At 37.9% G+C, this 15,759-nt stretch overlaps 1 protein-coding gene across 8 annotated transcripts in view; it reads left to right on the top strand.

Annotated features, from left to right (window-relative positions):
- Positions 1-1,945: 1,945 nt before the first annotated feature.
- Positions 1,946-15,759, top strand: part of crocc2 (ciliary rootlet coiled-coil, rootletin family member 2) — a 65,198-nt gene continuing 51,384 nt past the window's right edge. For 4 of the 8 annotated variants that reach the window (XM_053636559.1, XM_053636560.1, XM_053636554.1 and 1 more), the window contains exons 1-3: positions 4,696-4,813; positions 5,329-5,476; positions 5,563-5,687. In XM_053636559.1, coding sequence (XP_053492534.1) covers positions 4,763-4,813; positions 5,329-5,476; positions 5,563-5,687 — 324 coding nt within the window. In that variant the 5' untranslated portion in view covers positions 4,696-4,762. Of the gene's footprint in view, positions 3,056-4,695; positions 4,814-5,328; positions 5,477-5,562; positions 5,688-15,759 lie in introns of those variants that run through there. The other 4 variants (XM_053636557.1, XM_053636562.1, XM_053636555.1 and 1 more) reach the window with 4 other exon arrangements.

Below are 15,759 nucleotides of genomic sequence, written 5' to 3'. Positions count from 1 at the left end.
TGTTTTAAAAAATACATAAATCATATATATATATATATATATATATATATATATATATATATATATATATATATATATGTATATATGTATGTATGTATGTATGTATGTATTCTTACATACTTTTGAACGTCCATGGAATAAAATATCAGATGCCGTAGGTGTACCTTCTCCCATCATTTACACACTTGAATGGCCATGTGATAACAAAGTTAAAAATTACCTTATATGGCCATGGGCATTGTTTCGACTCAGGACAGCTGTCATTTGCTGCTGTTGTCAAGCTGAGATTAGGCTAATGGTTGAGAGGCAGGAATTTGGCAAATAGTTGCTTTACAATCGACCAGTTGGTGTATGAGAAGGAGGGAATTACAGAGAGAGGTTAAAGCAATGTAAATATGCACAAACATGTGCTTAGGGTCTAATACTGCTTCATCATAATAAAACTAAAGCCAAATCCCGGATTTTCTCAAATTTAGAAATCCCGTCTGGATGCTTTTTTTAAGGTCTGAAAAAAAAAAAAGAGGACATGACCGGGAAAAAGAGGACACATGGTCACCCTAACAAAAGCATATATCGGAGAACAATTTGTGTTAATTTCTACCAAATTAACTTTGCACAGAATTTATTTACGCATGCACCAGGAGGTCGACTGGCAAGAGAGAACCAGAACTATAATCATGCAGCTGTCTATATTAGTGTTGTATCAAAAGTTTAATTTCTTTGCTTTTAAATGAAAAAAAAAATATGAAAAAAAGAATCCTGATAGTATTCCTTTTTTTCTATTTCTTTCTTTTTTTTTTCTTTTTCTTTTTTTTTTTTTACAAAATGTACCTGTAATCTGATTACTTTGTTTTTTGACGTAACTGTAACAGATTACAGTTGCCAGTTTTTTGTATCCTGATTATGTATCACCGTACTCTCCAAGCCTGTGTAAGCACACCTCGAATGACCTTAGCTCAGCTAAGCTGAGGACTAGAATTCTGTCTCAGATATATGAAATGGAAATTTGTACTTTTTATTATTATAGAAAACGTTTCCATTAAAAAAAATACATGTTCAAGTAAATAAAGTAGAAAAATGCTGTTGTAATTGTATTAATGTGGCATTTCTTTTTCTTTTTCTTTTTTTGTTTCAGATGCTTTTTTTTATCGATTGCATATTTTGTATTATTACAACACTGACCATCGGGAAAGTTGGAAAATATACATCTTAATCTATGTATTTCACAAAATAGGCTCAGAGACCAGTACCTATAGCTATATCATTTAATAATATTCAAAGAAAACAGTGGCTCTAAGGCACTATACAAACAGAAGTCACAGTTCGTTAGGATGTTTTATGGCCTGGTCTTATTGTACTTTTGGGAAGATAATTGCAGTTGCAGTTATCCAAAATGTCACTGCAAGTTAGAATGAATCTGTCATTCTAGTCATATACAAGTATACAGTGGAACGAAATCTCGTTCTCCAAGGCTTTGGTGCATACAGAAGTCACAGACAGCAGTGCATACAACCAACATCATGTAGTGCAAAATCGAGGGGGACAAAGTAGTGCACAATGGACAATACAGTAAATATAAACATGAGGATAAAATGGTAAATACAAACAATGCAGACAATGCAATAAATACAACACAGGTCATTAAATTCATGTCCTTGTGAGTGGTGTGTGGTGAGTAAGGCATAATCACCACTAGCACTATAGAAGTCCCGGCTTATAGAAAAATATATTTAATTGGTTATTACTGGACTTATTGTAGTACAGTCCCTGTTTCAAAATCTAGCTTGGTCTGACCAGCTACCAGTTGCCAAAACACTGATCAAACTGTCAGACCATATTGTCAGTTGGTAATGATGGTAAAAATGAAACATTTTTATTATTATTATTACTGATGCTTCATCATATTTGTTTTTAATTTGTGTTTTAAGAAAATAATACAACTGTAAAATCTCAAATATGCATCACTCAGTTTAGTCAAACAATAAGGAAGCTGGAAAATAACTTACCAGCTGGTAAAGATGATCTACCAGTTTGACCAGCTGGCCTGTGTTTTATCCGCTGGTTGCTGGGCAGACTAAGTTGGAGTTTTCAGCAGGGATACTATTATGAAGGTGCACTTTATATACCAAAGAGATAAACCAAAGAACATGAAAGCTGGCCGTGCAAATGCAAAAGTGTGACAGTCTCCAGATTCTCCGAGATGCATGGAAAAACTTGTACTTCTAGAAGAAGTGTACTTGAGACATACTGATGCATTTTTAAAAGTCACAACAAATATTGCCTTTGTTTATTTCAGTGCTGTTTTTAGATTTTTTTTTTTTATTAAATGTAGAAAACATTTTTTTTTGCATTATTTTTGAATATATCTTTACAGCATTTGTTTGCTTTGCACAAACTATATAATGCACTTGCTGCATATACTTTTACGCAGATAGCCATTGTGCTTCATTTAATATATACTGCAGATAATTGCTTAAGGGTGATTCCTTTTTTTTTTTCCCCCCCCATAAAGCTATGATTGTATATTTAAGTTTCAACCTATGCTTGGTTTGTTTAATCTTCCTTGGAAATAATTTCAGTTCATTTAAACGTCTTGACGATTATTAACCTAAATAGGTATGAGTACAGACGCGAGTGTGCGTTGCACGCGAACCCGCTGGCGTCTTTGCTACCATGGAAAACAAAAGCTAGCATTTGAGTATCATAGCAACCGCCCGGGAGCGTCCTGTTTCCAAGCAAACCGGTGAGCTCCGCCTCGAGCTCTGCTGTGATTGCAGTTGCTTTCGAAAGTTTTAACAACAAAAAAAACTTTTGGTCATTTATCGTGGGCAACTTTTATTTGCATTTGAAAGCTGCTTTTGACTTTGCACTTGTGCTATTTTGTTTGGCCACATGCAACTGCAGAACGTCGTTCTACCAGAGCTGTTTGTGCATTAAAAGACTGCGTGGATTGAGTGAAAAATAATCTTGTGCATTAACTTAACTCCGTCCAGAGGTCATTTTCCACATGAATTGTGAAGGAGAGCAGTCGGCCGGACTGGCGGCTGTGATTCAGGTGCGTGCTTTTCCTGTAAATAAACGCAGGTAGGTTATTGCACCGGTGGTTGTTTTAAATCAGCGACGAATTGTTCATGCAAGAAGAAGAGAGCTTGATTTAATATTAACGAGGCTGGCTATTTTTCACCAAAGTAAGGTCGATCGAAATAGACTATAATGTAGAGCAGTTCTAGTGCAGTTTAAATGCACTTCAGAGTAAAGAAAAAAAAAAAAGAAAATTTGTTTTCATCAATAAAAGAGAGAGATAAAAGAAACTTATTGACCAGGTGCACTTTTGTTCCCGAATGAATAAAAATGCATTTAGTTATCTGATCAACCAATCATGTGGCTGCAGCACAATGCAAAAAATAAATAAATAAATAAAATAAAAATTCCTCCAGATACAGGTCAAGGGCTTCAGGTAATGTTCACATCAAACATCAGGATGAAGCAGAAATGTGATCTCTGTGACTTTGATTGTGGAATGGTTGTTGGTACGAGATGGGCTGGTTTGAGTATCTGCTGATCTCCTGGGAATTTTCACACTTAACAGTCTCTAGAGTTTGCACAGAATGGTGAGAAAAACAAAACCCAGAACATCCTGTGAGCGACAGTTCTGTGCGTGGAAACGCCTTGTTGATAAAAAAAGGTCATAGGAAATGGCCAGATTGGTTCGAGGTGCCTCTAAGGATATAAAAACTCAAATCGCTCTTTACAACCGTGGTGAGCAGAAAAGCATCTCAGAATGCACAACACATCATACCTTGAGGTGGATGGGCGACAACAGCAGAAGACCACATCAGGCTCCATTCATGTCAGTCAAGAACAAGAATCTGATGCTATTATGGGCACAAGCTCATCCAAACTGGATAGTGGAACCTGATGTGGTTTTCTACCCTTGTAGCCCATCCACCTCAAGGTATGATGTGTTGTGCATTCTGAGATGCTTTTCTGATCACCACGGTTGTAAAGAGTGATTATTTGAGCTACTATAGACTAAACCAAGTCTGGTCATTCTCCTCTGATCTCTCTAATCAGCAAGGTGTTTCAGCCTGCAGACATTCCGCATGCAGGATGTTTTTTGTTTTTCGCACCATTCTGTGTAAATTCGAGAGATTGTTGTGTGTGAAATTCCCAGGAGATCGGATGTTTCTGAGATACTCAAACAAGCCCGTCTGGCACCAACAACCATGCCACGAGCAAAGTCACAGAGATCACAATTTTCCCATTCTGATGTTTGAACAATAACTGAAGCTCTCACTAAAGCACCATATGAGGGCATGTCTTTCGTAAGCGTCGTGTCCATCCCATTTAGGGTGCTGCCTAGTGGTAAGCATTTGTACTACAAAAGGTACACTTTGATATTTTTATTTTTATAATGTTATGTTAGAAATGCATAAAACCACATGTGATGGAAGTAGATTATATAGTAGACTACTCCTAGCTAATCATAAAAATATTATTAGATTATGAAAAGTCAGTAGTTACTGAAACACATAGTGAGTTTAAAGAGCAGTTTGTAATTTTTAAAGGCCAGTACGGCCTGTGAAATGAATTGTACCTTCATCAAAAACACTGAGAACTTTCCCCTTCCTACCAACCGACCTGGCCAAGTCTGTCTAGTAAGTTATCTTCCTATTTGCCTTTTAAGGAAAAGAGGCAGAGCTTGATTCCTTCTGGAGGTGGAGCTAATTTCAGATCTTGAAAATGTAAACAGAAACGTTAAATGAAGAAACTATGCATTGCATGCAATATTATCAACCACAGTTTTTCTAAGGTATCTAAGATGGGTAACACTTTACAGTACTATTCAACAATTCATATGAAACTATGCATGCAGGAACTAAGCAGGAACGAATGAGTAGTTCTCCATTAACACTTATCTTTTTCCTATTAACTACTAAGAACTACTAGTTAATTATTCAGTAATGATGTTAGTAGGAGTTCACTATTATCTATGCAGTAATTAATTGAGTATTAAGCATTAATTACCGAGTCTTACATTTCTCCTACAGAACTACTAGTCAACTGTGGCACTTTTATAATAACTATTTATTAATTACAGATCACATCGAAATTTATTCCCAATAGCTAAGCCTTATATTCCTCCTGGAGATCTATTTCATATACCTTATCGGATTCTTCTTATATCTTAATATACCTTAGCCGAATCACTTAGTGTCTTTAATGTAGATGTTTATATGTTATGATTATTATTATTGGTCTAGAAAGATGTTTGCTCCTTTATGCTGATATCAGTGTAATTCTGTCTTGTTAATGGTGTTGTTACAGAAACTAGAGGACTCGCTGCTCAACCCAGACAGCAGCACGGAAGAGAAGGCCCTCACTGTACAAAGTTATGATGTGGATTCCTTTTCCACACCAGTTCCTGCCCTCATACGGCAAATCATCACCCGAAACCTTGCCGATGGGCCTTCAGGTACACTCAATTACGTAACATAGCAGCAGAGAGTATGGAGTAAGCATGTACAGTATATCCTGACTTTTCCGGTGATCCGCTCCTAGTTTCAGGTGCTGCTGCTGGTGAGAACAGTGTACTGGAAGAGAACAAGCGTCTGAAGGATCTGCTTTCACAGACCCGTGTGGACAGAGACCAGCTGCTCAGCAAGCAGGCTGTTTTAACCAGCAGGGTAGGAACATGTACACATATCCTCATGCACATGTTCAATCAGTGCATTCACTTCCTCTGGCTTAGAAGTAAATAAACTACTGTAAGCAAGTAAGAGGGCAAATAAAGGAAACACACCAGGGACAGGGTTGTCCGTTCTCTTCTTGCATTTTGTCAGACTGAAGGTGGCTTTCTGTCCAAGACCAATCTGTGACGGCTCTTATGGAATAATTTTTCCTTGTGTAAATCATCCTTTACATTCAAATGAATCCCATTAAACGCTTTATTATTTTCACCTAGTAACATTTTATTTATTTATTTATTTATTTTAAAAAATGTCATACGTTATCAGTATACAGTTCCACTTAATGTTGTGGAATGTTCATGAGACAAGTTGCTTCCTGTTTTCACTTACATTATAGCAGCTATAAACGGTTCTTCCCTCACCAGTCTCTTTTGAAGTGAATAAGACAAAGAAACACAGCTTGTCATGTTACAGAGAAATCAGAAAGTGCAACGTTCTCCACCCCGAAGACTTAAAGAAAACTTAATAGAACCGCTTCACTGTTCAACTTCCATCAATTACAAAGTGCTGACACTGGAGACTCCTTCCAAAAATGCTATACAAATGTCTCCTAACAGAATATTATATAAAAAGAATGATATACTGTATAAATGTCTCGTAATATCAGCAATTACACACATTTAAATCCTTTTATGTGGAAAACCTGGCATTTAAGTTCCTGTGTGAGTTGTTGCTATAGAAACACTAATGTTGTTACTGTTAGCATGAATGTTTTAATATAATCCTGTAATTTGTTTTGGCAGCTGGAACTATTTTCTGAGCTGCTATTATATAACATCAATACCTTCTGACCAATCAGAATCAACCACTCAGCAGCATTCAATTAGATATATAAATTAATAGATATTCATTTTCATGTTTAGTTTGGCATTGATCGGTGTGGAACTTTGGGAATAGTCAACAAATTGGGCCATTGCAAAAATATTATATTACGAGTTATTTCTTTAAAGCTGCAGTACTGAATGTTTTCCTCTCTATCGCCATCTCTGTTTGAATCATAAATCTGCAAGTTATTTCAAGATTTTTTTTTTTTTTTTTTTACATGGGTTGTGCTTCTCCTCTGCATGGATGAATCTGATAGTTTGAGGTATATATATATATCCGCTCCAATACTTGACTCCAATACTTTAATGGAGGTGGCGGCGAATACGGTTTTCTTGGAGTAGAGAAATATTGCTCTCTCTTATAGTTAGCAGAAAATAAGTGCAGTTTACCACATTGACCATAGCAAAAAAAAACAAAAAAAAACAAAGGAAACTCTATACCTAGCTGAATCAAGCAAACAAGTGCACAAATGTTAGCTACTGTAGCTACATATTGAACCACTGAAATGTCTTACCTGTTCTGCAGAAAAAAGCCATCTCTGCATCAGTCTTCAGTCCCTTCAGATCTTGGTGTTGTCGCCACCTCTCAACAGCCATGCCAATATTTATCCTCGTTTTAGTAAGGGCTCTATCACTTTCCCTGTGACTGCAGGCTCTCCACAGTTTGAGGTTTCTTGGTTTTGACAACAGCTGATTCCCCAGATGTCAGCAATTATTGCATTCAAAACTATCCAGATTAAAAGCAGCCAACTAGATGACAAGTTTCAATTCTAAGCAACTCTTGTAAGGACAAGCTACAAACACTCCACCATCCTCCGCCCCCACACGCGACATAGTCTCCAGCTCTTCTTCTTTCTGGTCACAGACAAAGGCCACGCAAATGACATCAAACTGACGTTTCCCGCGAGATCCGAACCCGACAGCTCAAATTATAAACTTAATTTAAAGCTTACTTTTGCGAATCAGGGTAAGGTGAGGAGACCGTTTTAACAGTGATTTTTTTTTATGTACTTACTCAATAATTGGTGTTTGTTCATCATTTTTAATCAAAAAAAAGTTAGATACTGCAGCTTTAAACTTTGAGTGTGATATAATGCAGGTGTGACCCTGTGTGTTTGATCTAGATCCTTTTTGGCATTCTGGGCAATAAACAATGTTTGAATATACAGCTTTAATATACCTGATGACTGCACCACTTTATATAGATATGTTAAACATATCTTAAAACAGTACTCTCCTTGTGGTACACATGCATGTCAGTTTGCTGTAGGTAAATCATGGATGTGATACACAGTGGTAGAAGAATCATCTAAAAGGCCTGTTTATTCTCTCTTTGTTTAGGGTAGGTCTGTTGAGAATGTTTATCTCTTGTTTATCTCTTTTCCGAGGTTGCCCACGTGAAAACAGTGGCTGCATTCTGAAATTCATCTGCTGCAATCTAGGGGATGTTCTTAGGCCTGTAGTGTTTAAATATAATCAAGCTTTCTGTCTCCATGTTCAGTTAGGGGTATGAGAATGGAGAAAACCCTTTCATTAATAAAATGAAAAGAAAAAGAAGCCATGTGGATTTTATCTTTACTGTCCTTTGCTTTTTCACTATTAAGTGCTGGTGATGTGTGTGCCATGTGCATGAAGCAGTGATCAAGGAAACCAGTCACAGAGCTTCTCTGTCAGAAAGCAGGAGCTATGGAGAGCCTCGTGGTTTTGAAATGGAATATATGCACAGCAAACACTTCGCTCTTTCCGAAGTGGGGAAACCCATTTGGAGGTTTTTTATAAACAAACGGAGCAGTAAATGGCCCTGTGAAAAACGGAACCCTGGGTCACACTGAACAAAATGTATTTACGTACTTCTGTTTGGCTTCACTATGGCAAGGGTGGAAATAAACTCAACAGGACCTGTACATTTTTGGTTAAAATACTGTTACAAGATATACTAATCATAAAACTTATTTATTTCTGAAAAACGTATTTATTTCTGAAAACTTAAAACCCCTTAAAGGGGTTACATTATTAAAAAAAATTATGAACACTGAAAAAATTTTAATATGTATATATATATTTGTTTACAATCATGGTTCTATAAAGTGTGAGTGATTCTTTTGATTAAACTCTCTGTTATGGACTGACCCTGGGCTGAAATTATCATTGGCGTTGTCAAATCTGATTGGTCAGAAGTTGTTGATTCATTTCGTTCTAATAATAACAACTGTTTCACAGGGACTTGTATTTTGAATGTTCCACAAAAGCTAAGGCTAATAATAAACAGATTGAAAATGTTATTTAAGAAAGGAAAATGTCTAGTTGGTGATGTGTATTCTGTAAGTTTTCTGTAAGAGGGCGTTTATTGAACATTTAAGGAGGGAGTCTCCGTCACTTTGTAATGGTCAGGAAATGTTCCTCCGCAGGAAAGACTTCAGGACAGAGGAACTTTCCAGTTTTTTGCTAACATGATAAACAAATTTTTTTTTTGTCGTATTAACTTCAAGAGAGGGAAGAAAGCGAGGTTGGAGTTGGAAAGACTGTGTACAGCTGCTATAAATTAAGTGATAACTAACTTGTCTCACTGATGGTCCACTGATTTGCTTTACTTAGACGTGATTTTCAGAGTAAAATCACTTGAGATTTGTTTAACGTGACACTCAAGAATAATGCAAAAATGTCTGGAAAAGAATAAGATATACGACCGTTAAACAACAAAAACATAAGACATTTTTTATGGCTGTGTTAATCTAATACAAAATTGGCAGACCAAAATTGGCAGACCAAAATTGTCCTCCCCCCCCCCCCCCCCCCAAAAAGAAGCTGGAGCCTATACATTGACATGTTTTTCATATATTGAGACCTTTAATATATTTAGACCTCTGTGGTTTTAAAATAGTTTAAAATTTTTGGTCCTCATTAAAGTCAAAACAAAAGCGACATTTCAGCTTGAACTTTTCAAATATTTTGGTGTGAATTCTTCACACATACAGTAGTTCAAGTTCAAGTGGGTTCTTATTGTCATTCCTCTATGTAGCTTGTATACATTGGAATGAAATGTTGTTTCTTCAGGACCATGGTGCAACACAGAACAGTACGCAAGACTACATAAAGTGTATTGTGTACACTTTTGTGTAAACTATTGTGTAATGTAGCAGCACGAGTATAGCAGCAATATGGGCAGCAAAAATGAGTTCCGTAATATAAAGTGAAAAGTCTTTAGAAGTCTTTAGAAGTCTTACTAGGTTAGATGTTTGACTGGCCCAGATGAGCGTTGGGAGGCAGCAGGGTGTTGAGTAATCTGACTGCCTCAGGGAAGACATTGTTGCGGAGTCTGCTGGTGGTGCCACGGATGCTCCTGTACCTTCTGCCAGATGGCAGGAGGGTGAAGAGTCCATGAGAGGGATGAGAGGGGTTCGTCCACAATGCTGGTGGCTTTGTGGATGCAGCGGTTGTTGAACGGGGTGTCGATGGTAGGTAGAGAGAATCCGATGATCTTTTCAGCTGTCCTCACAATTCTTTGTAGGGTCTTGTGGTCGGAGGCTGTGCAGTTTCCGTATCATACGGTGAGACAGGTGGTTTGGACCCTCTCTTTCGTCCCTCTATAGAAGACATATAAAGTATATTCAGTGGCATGTAAATAACATTTGTAACAGCAACAAATTTTGAGTTATAATACACTATATTTTAAAACTGCTTTAAAGATATTCTGTGAAGGAGTATGATGTTGACTGACACAACATGAATATTAGATATGAATGTAGTACACAAGTTACATGTGCCTTGGTGCATCCTTATTTTTGACATTAATGAAGACTCTCTTAACAGCCTTTTGCTCTTTCTCATACACACTCATTCTTTGGAAATCTTGCATCTGCCTGGCTCCCTTTTGCTTCCCTCACACTCGGGATGTCATTTTGGAGGCGAGTGAGAGAAGGTCACCGGTCGCCTCTCTTGGGACCGTGGAAGAAACAGCTCGTTTTTCATGGTCCACAAAGCTGCCGTTTGTGATAACAGTGGCTGCTTTTTGCTGCCTAAGCGTTTAATGAACGGCAATGCTGCGCGTTGCCGCTGGAGTTTATTTAAGGGTCTGTGCTATAAATAAAATTTAAATAGTCTGGTTGGTATAAATAGACTGTTTATTTTATTTATGTATTTATTGATATTTTTTAGGGGCCAAGACAGAAGTTGGACTGTGTCATTGACTTTCAGTGTGCAGACATGTTTTTTTCTCTTAAACTTTATCCACTGTAGGGACTTTGAGACCAGACTTTATAATTCTCTTACACAGGAGACTCTACATTGTGGCATTATGGATGTTTAGAGTCGCATGGCTGATTTGCAACAATGCAGGCTTGCCAGAAGTGTGTGTCTTGACTATGCTTCCGCCCTGTTGAGAGTATTTTCACATCAGCTTCTGGCATCTTGGCAGTGCACTCATACACTTACTCTATGTTAACACACTTCAGCAAGCAAAGCCCTAGAGAAACATACTCTGGTGAATGCCTTCTTTTCAGTATGAGGTGGGCCATCTAAGCTTACACCTTTCCTCTTACATGAAGCTCCCAGGCCTGCCATTTGCATGGACATTGTCTCCCAGTGCAACAGCAGCCACTTCATTTGTTATGTTCTGTGTGTCTGTAGAGTAGCATAATACAGCTGGAATGTACCATCAAGAGCTAGAACCTCGGATTTTCAGTACTGGTTTCTGAGTCACCCATTTTTAACTCATTCTGGAGTCAATTGTTTATGATATTATTTAAAAATGTTACACTTCTGAAAAATGTAACAGTATTTAATGCATTCATTGCAGACTTGAAAAGTTCCAATGGAAATGCACTTAAACGAAAGAGGACAAATGACTGAAAGATTGTGCCTCTTCTGGTGTACATGGGGCTCTTTTTGCTCTCATGAACTCACATGTTGTGTGTGTGGGCATATACAGCGAGGAGACATGAGGGCGTTTCCTTCAGGGATTGTCCTTTTATAAATCTCTGCAGTCTGTCATAGACTCGTCTTAGTGAAAATACTTATCATGGACTGATGTTTGTGCCTTAGCACTTTAGTAATAAACCACCATTGTCAAGTCTAAGACCAGGACTAACCGAGATCGAGTCAAAACTGTGTCTTAAGGGGGAAGAAACCAAGTCATGTTTGCGTTCAGTACAAAATCAGGATCAAGATTGCAATCCAGCAACTTTGTTTGTGACCAGGTCTTTACTTCAACTAGACGGCTTCATTCATGTCAGTCATTAGGCTATATTTTATTTTATTCGGCTAAATAGAAAGACTTGCATCTTGTCAAACTTTGTACATGCGAAAAGACAGGACAGCACAAACATACATTTTACAAACTCTCAGACTAGTATCATATTTAGTGAGATCGATGCCCAAGACCGGAGCAAGTCCATGGCAAAAATGGCAATATTTCCAAGCCAAATACAAATAATTACAGAAAATGTCTAAAGATTGCATTCAAGTCCAAGTTAAGCCCTGTTGAGCCCCGGAGTAAGACCCTTGAAAGAAACCGGCACCCTGAAACTCATTTAAAAAGTTTATATTGAAATATTAGTGATTCTGGTGCTAATTTCATGGCTGGTGCTGTATTTATGTTATTCCTGAGAGAAGTTTAGATTAGATAGTTGTCTGTCATGTTGACTTCACAGTGGGACATTGCTTACAAAAACAAAGGAGCGAGAGCTTCTTTACACACACCATTTTCCAGTGACATTGAATGTCATATTAACGAGAAATCCAACATAGAATTAGTGAAAAGCTGGACTTAAATTTCCAGAATACAATATAATGCTATATAACTTAAGTCAGAGGCTCGGCTCAGCTGATTAATAAGGTGAGAGAGCCGGAGAGACTAAAGGACTAAAACACTGCTGCTTCACACTCTTAAGGTAAAGATGAAGCAAGAGCTGATTCCTTCTGGCATCACTATCAGCAGGTTATCGCACAGCATTCTGGGTAATAGAGGAAACCAAAGTGTTGATGGAAATGACAACAGACAAACATGTTGAAGAGGTTTCAAGAACATGACAACTTTTCAATGTAAAAAGTGACTGAAAAATAAATATTGGATGCCATTGAACATCAAATGTTAATTATCACGATTAATATAAAGGTGTTTTCCTTTTTCTTATTTAAAGTGTCCTTGAATCTTCCTCTGATGTATAAATCTGTCTGCAAAATGAATAAATAAATATATACTTATTAAAGTGTTTGTAAGAGGGGCTGGTTTTGAATCTCTCTCTGTTTTGGTGTGCTGTATTTGAAACATGTTTCCTGATACATACTTGTTCATTCGTTCCTTTCTTCTGTCATTCGTATTTCAGAAGGTTGTTGGAAATTTACTTAAAACAAGGGCTTTTAGGTCTTTGACCTCTTCAGAGACAAATGGCACTGTGTTGATGTGTTCTGCACATGTAGCGGTGCATCTTGTTCTGATAATCTTGATGAGGTTGGGAAGAAGTGGCGGTGGTGCTGGAGTCTCTCTTGCGAGTAGAACTGTAGAAGAATCAGACACACTATGGCACATGGTAAAGTATTTGACTAATTGAAAAAGAGATGTAAGCCTGCACCAACCCCCTTCAGTTTTTTGGGACATTTTACAGGGTCTCCTTCTTCTAAAAACACAGGAGTGAATAAAAAAAAAAAACAACAACATTTGAACATGAAGATTGACCTGCTTTTGAAAATTGACCTCTGTTGTATGGAGGAGCCACAAGGGTTTCATGTCACCCCTGAGCATTGCCCTTGAACCAGGATAAACTCTGACCCAGTATGAACTGGGATAAACGCATGACCTAGTTTGAAAAGCTGCATCATCTCACACAGCTGCGGAGCAAGTCGGGGTGACCTTTGACCCCTCTGTGTTGATACTGGAGTTCTGCCAGATTCCAATTTTCTCAGGCACCCCCTCTGTGTGTATGCCTGTATTATATGTGGGGGAGTGTGTCAGTTTGTGCATGTGGGTGCGTGTCAGAGGATCCCTGGGTATATGTTTTAGAGCTCTGAGGTAGAGTTTGTGAGAATCTGTCTGCTTTTATGTGGGAGTGAATTTCGAGACAAAGTTTGATATATGATAAAGTTAACTAAATTGAGTAGGAAACCAACACTCAAACTGCTGACCTTGTGCTTTTAAATTCCAAAGTATATCAAGCAGAAAATTGAATTAACGCTTGTAGTTTAACTGTACCGTATTTCTTTTAATTACCCTTGCGCTACAGATCAGTTTAACACTTTTTGACGAGGAACAGAGTGGGATATTAGAAATCCTCTTTGTTTTGCTATGAGAGTGCCTCATTAAAGCCAGCAGATGGTGATAAGGGCTGTTTTGTTAGTAGGAGTGTGAGAAGGTTTCTTGCTGTTGCTTCTGCTTGCTTCAGTTTGTTTTTCTTGCCTACGTAAGGCCGCTAATCCGTGGGCTGCTGCACGTGGCTTGGGGCCAATGAGGCCAGCCCTGTACTGTAAGCCGGTTTAAAGTAAAAATGATGGTCACAGACTTCCCAAACAAGGACATCGCTTACAGATCCTGACATTTAATGTTTATATCTTTCCCTAGTTCCTGTTCTCCTTCTCTTTTATTTATACCTCTATCCTTTTTATTTTTTAAATTTTTTTTATTTTGGGAACATGTGCTGCAATAATGGTGCAGAGTCACGTGTGCAAATCAACATTGATTTTCAGTTCAAATTAAACACTACTGATAAAAGGCATATGTATAATTCCACACTGCGCTATATATTCGTGTGACTTTGTGCTTGTTTGCTAAGCTGAAATGGTGCAATCTCAGTCTTTTTCATGCCAGATGCATACACATGTGTGTGTGTGTGTGTGTGTGTGTGTGTGTGTGTTATATCAGCCTGTCCCTTTCCCACATCCAGTTTTTCCTTTTCCACAGCAGCTGTGACAGAGTTTGAGCAGTACTTTATGGTAACCCTGCATGTCAGGGTCCTGAGTTTGGGTCTCTGTTTGTTGCTCTGTGTTGTGCAATTGCCTTCGGTGATGCTGCAAAAACAGCTTTCACAATCAATGCACTGGAGTGGCTCTCACAGCAGGACTGTGAAAGGGGCAGGCTGTTAGAGCCGGATAGCGTGGTACAAGGGAGACGTGTGTGCGTGCGTGTGTGCATGTGTGTGTGTGTGTGTGTGTGGATGGCTTGTATGTAAGCTCCAGCTGTGTTTGGGAATCTGACAGATAGTTCACTACATTAATTTCCTTTATTAAGCTTCTGGGGCCCAGCCAAGAGAGTGAGAAACACACGCAGATGTAACCCTTCAGAGGCTGGAGGATTGCTGCATTACACTACCCTGGGCTTTTAGAAATGTATATAATCTCACTGGTTCAAAGGAATATTTCACTGCACTGATCACTGCTGAATTAAATAATACACTGCACTGTCAGTTAATTACATGCAGGGTTAGTATACTCACTGAAAAGTTAAGTGTTAATCCAGCTTTTCTTTAGAGCTGAGTTTATAGGTCACTTAAAAGAACATTCCGGCACTTTGTCAACCTAATCTTTATTTTTTTCAGCATATTTTGATCATTCCAACACATTTTCCTGTATTAAGAAAAGAAGAGAAAGCATGTTTAGCTGAAACTCACGTACAGTATAAAGGAAGTCTAAGAGCGATTGTTAAATTCCGTTATGTAAGGAATAACACACGACAGGAGTGCTGTTGTAGGAAAATGATCAACGACAGGGTGGTGTTACGCAGCCTGACACCAAATGGAGTTAAGATTCCCAAGCTGATATGGATTCTTTCCATACAGCAACTGAACTCTTTTATCATACTTACGTCGCAGTCGTTTTCCAAAGATTCAAATTTGTCGTTCATTTATCAACACATCATACATTTCATCAATTTATAGTTCCATTTAATGCTGTGTTGTCTGAGAAACCAGTTCCTGTTATCGCTTCCATTATTGCAGCTATAAAAAGCTGCTCCCTGACCAGAATTATTTTCTCTCTCTTAAAAAAAAATACTGTATCACAGATTATTGATTTTTAATTGTCAAACAACATTTTTTTTTTAAATTAATTTATTATTCAGTGTACATTATTTGGTGATTCTGCTGTACAAGTCCCTGTGTATGTTGTTACCACAGAAAAAATAGCGTAATAGAATGAGTACATTAATACTGTATAAACCTGTGATTTGCCTTGCGGCTGGCATTATTGTCAGAGCTGCT

The sequence above is a fragment of the Ictalurus furcatus genome, chromosome 11 (assembly GCF_023375685.1).
Source record: "Ictalurus furcatus strain D&B chromosome 11, Billie_1.0, whole genome shotgun sequence".
Taxonomy (NCBI): domain Eukaryota; kingdom Metazoa; phylum Chordata; class Actinopteri; order Siluriformes; family Ictaluridae; genus Ictalurus; species Ictalurus furcatus.
The sequence above is the reverse complement of the archived record's forward strand: the minus strand, read 5'-3'. Positions and strand labels throughout refer to the sequence as shown.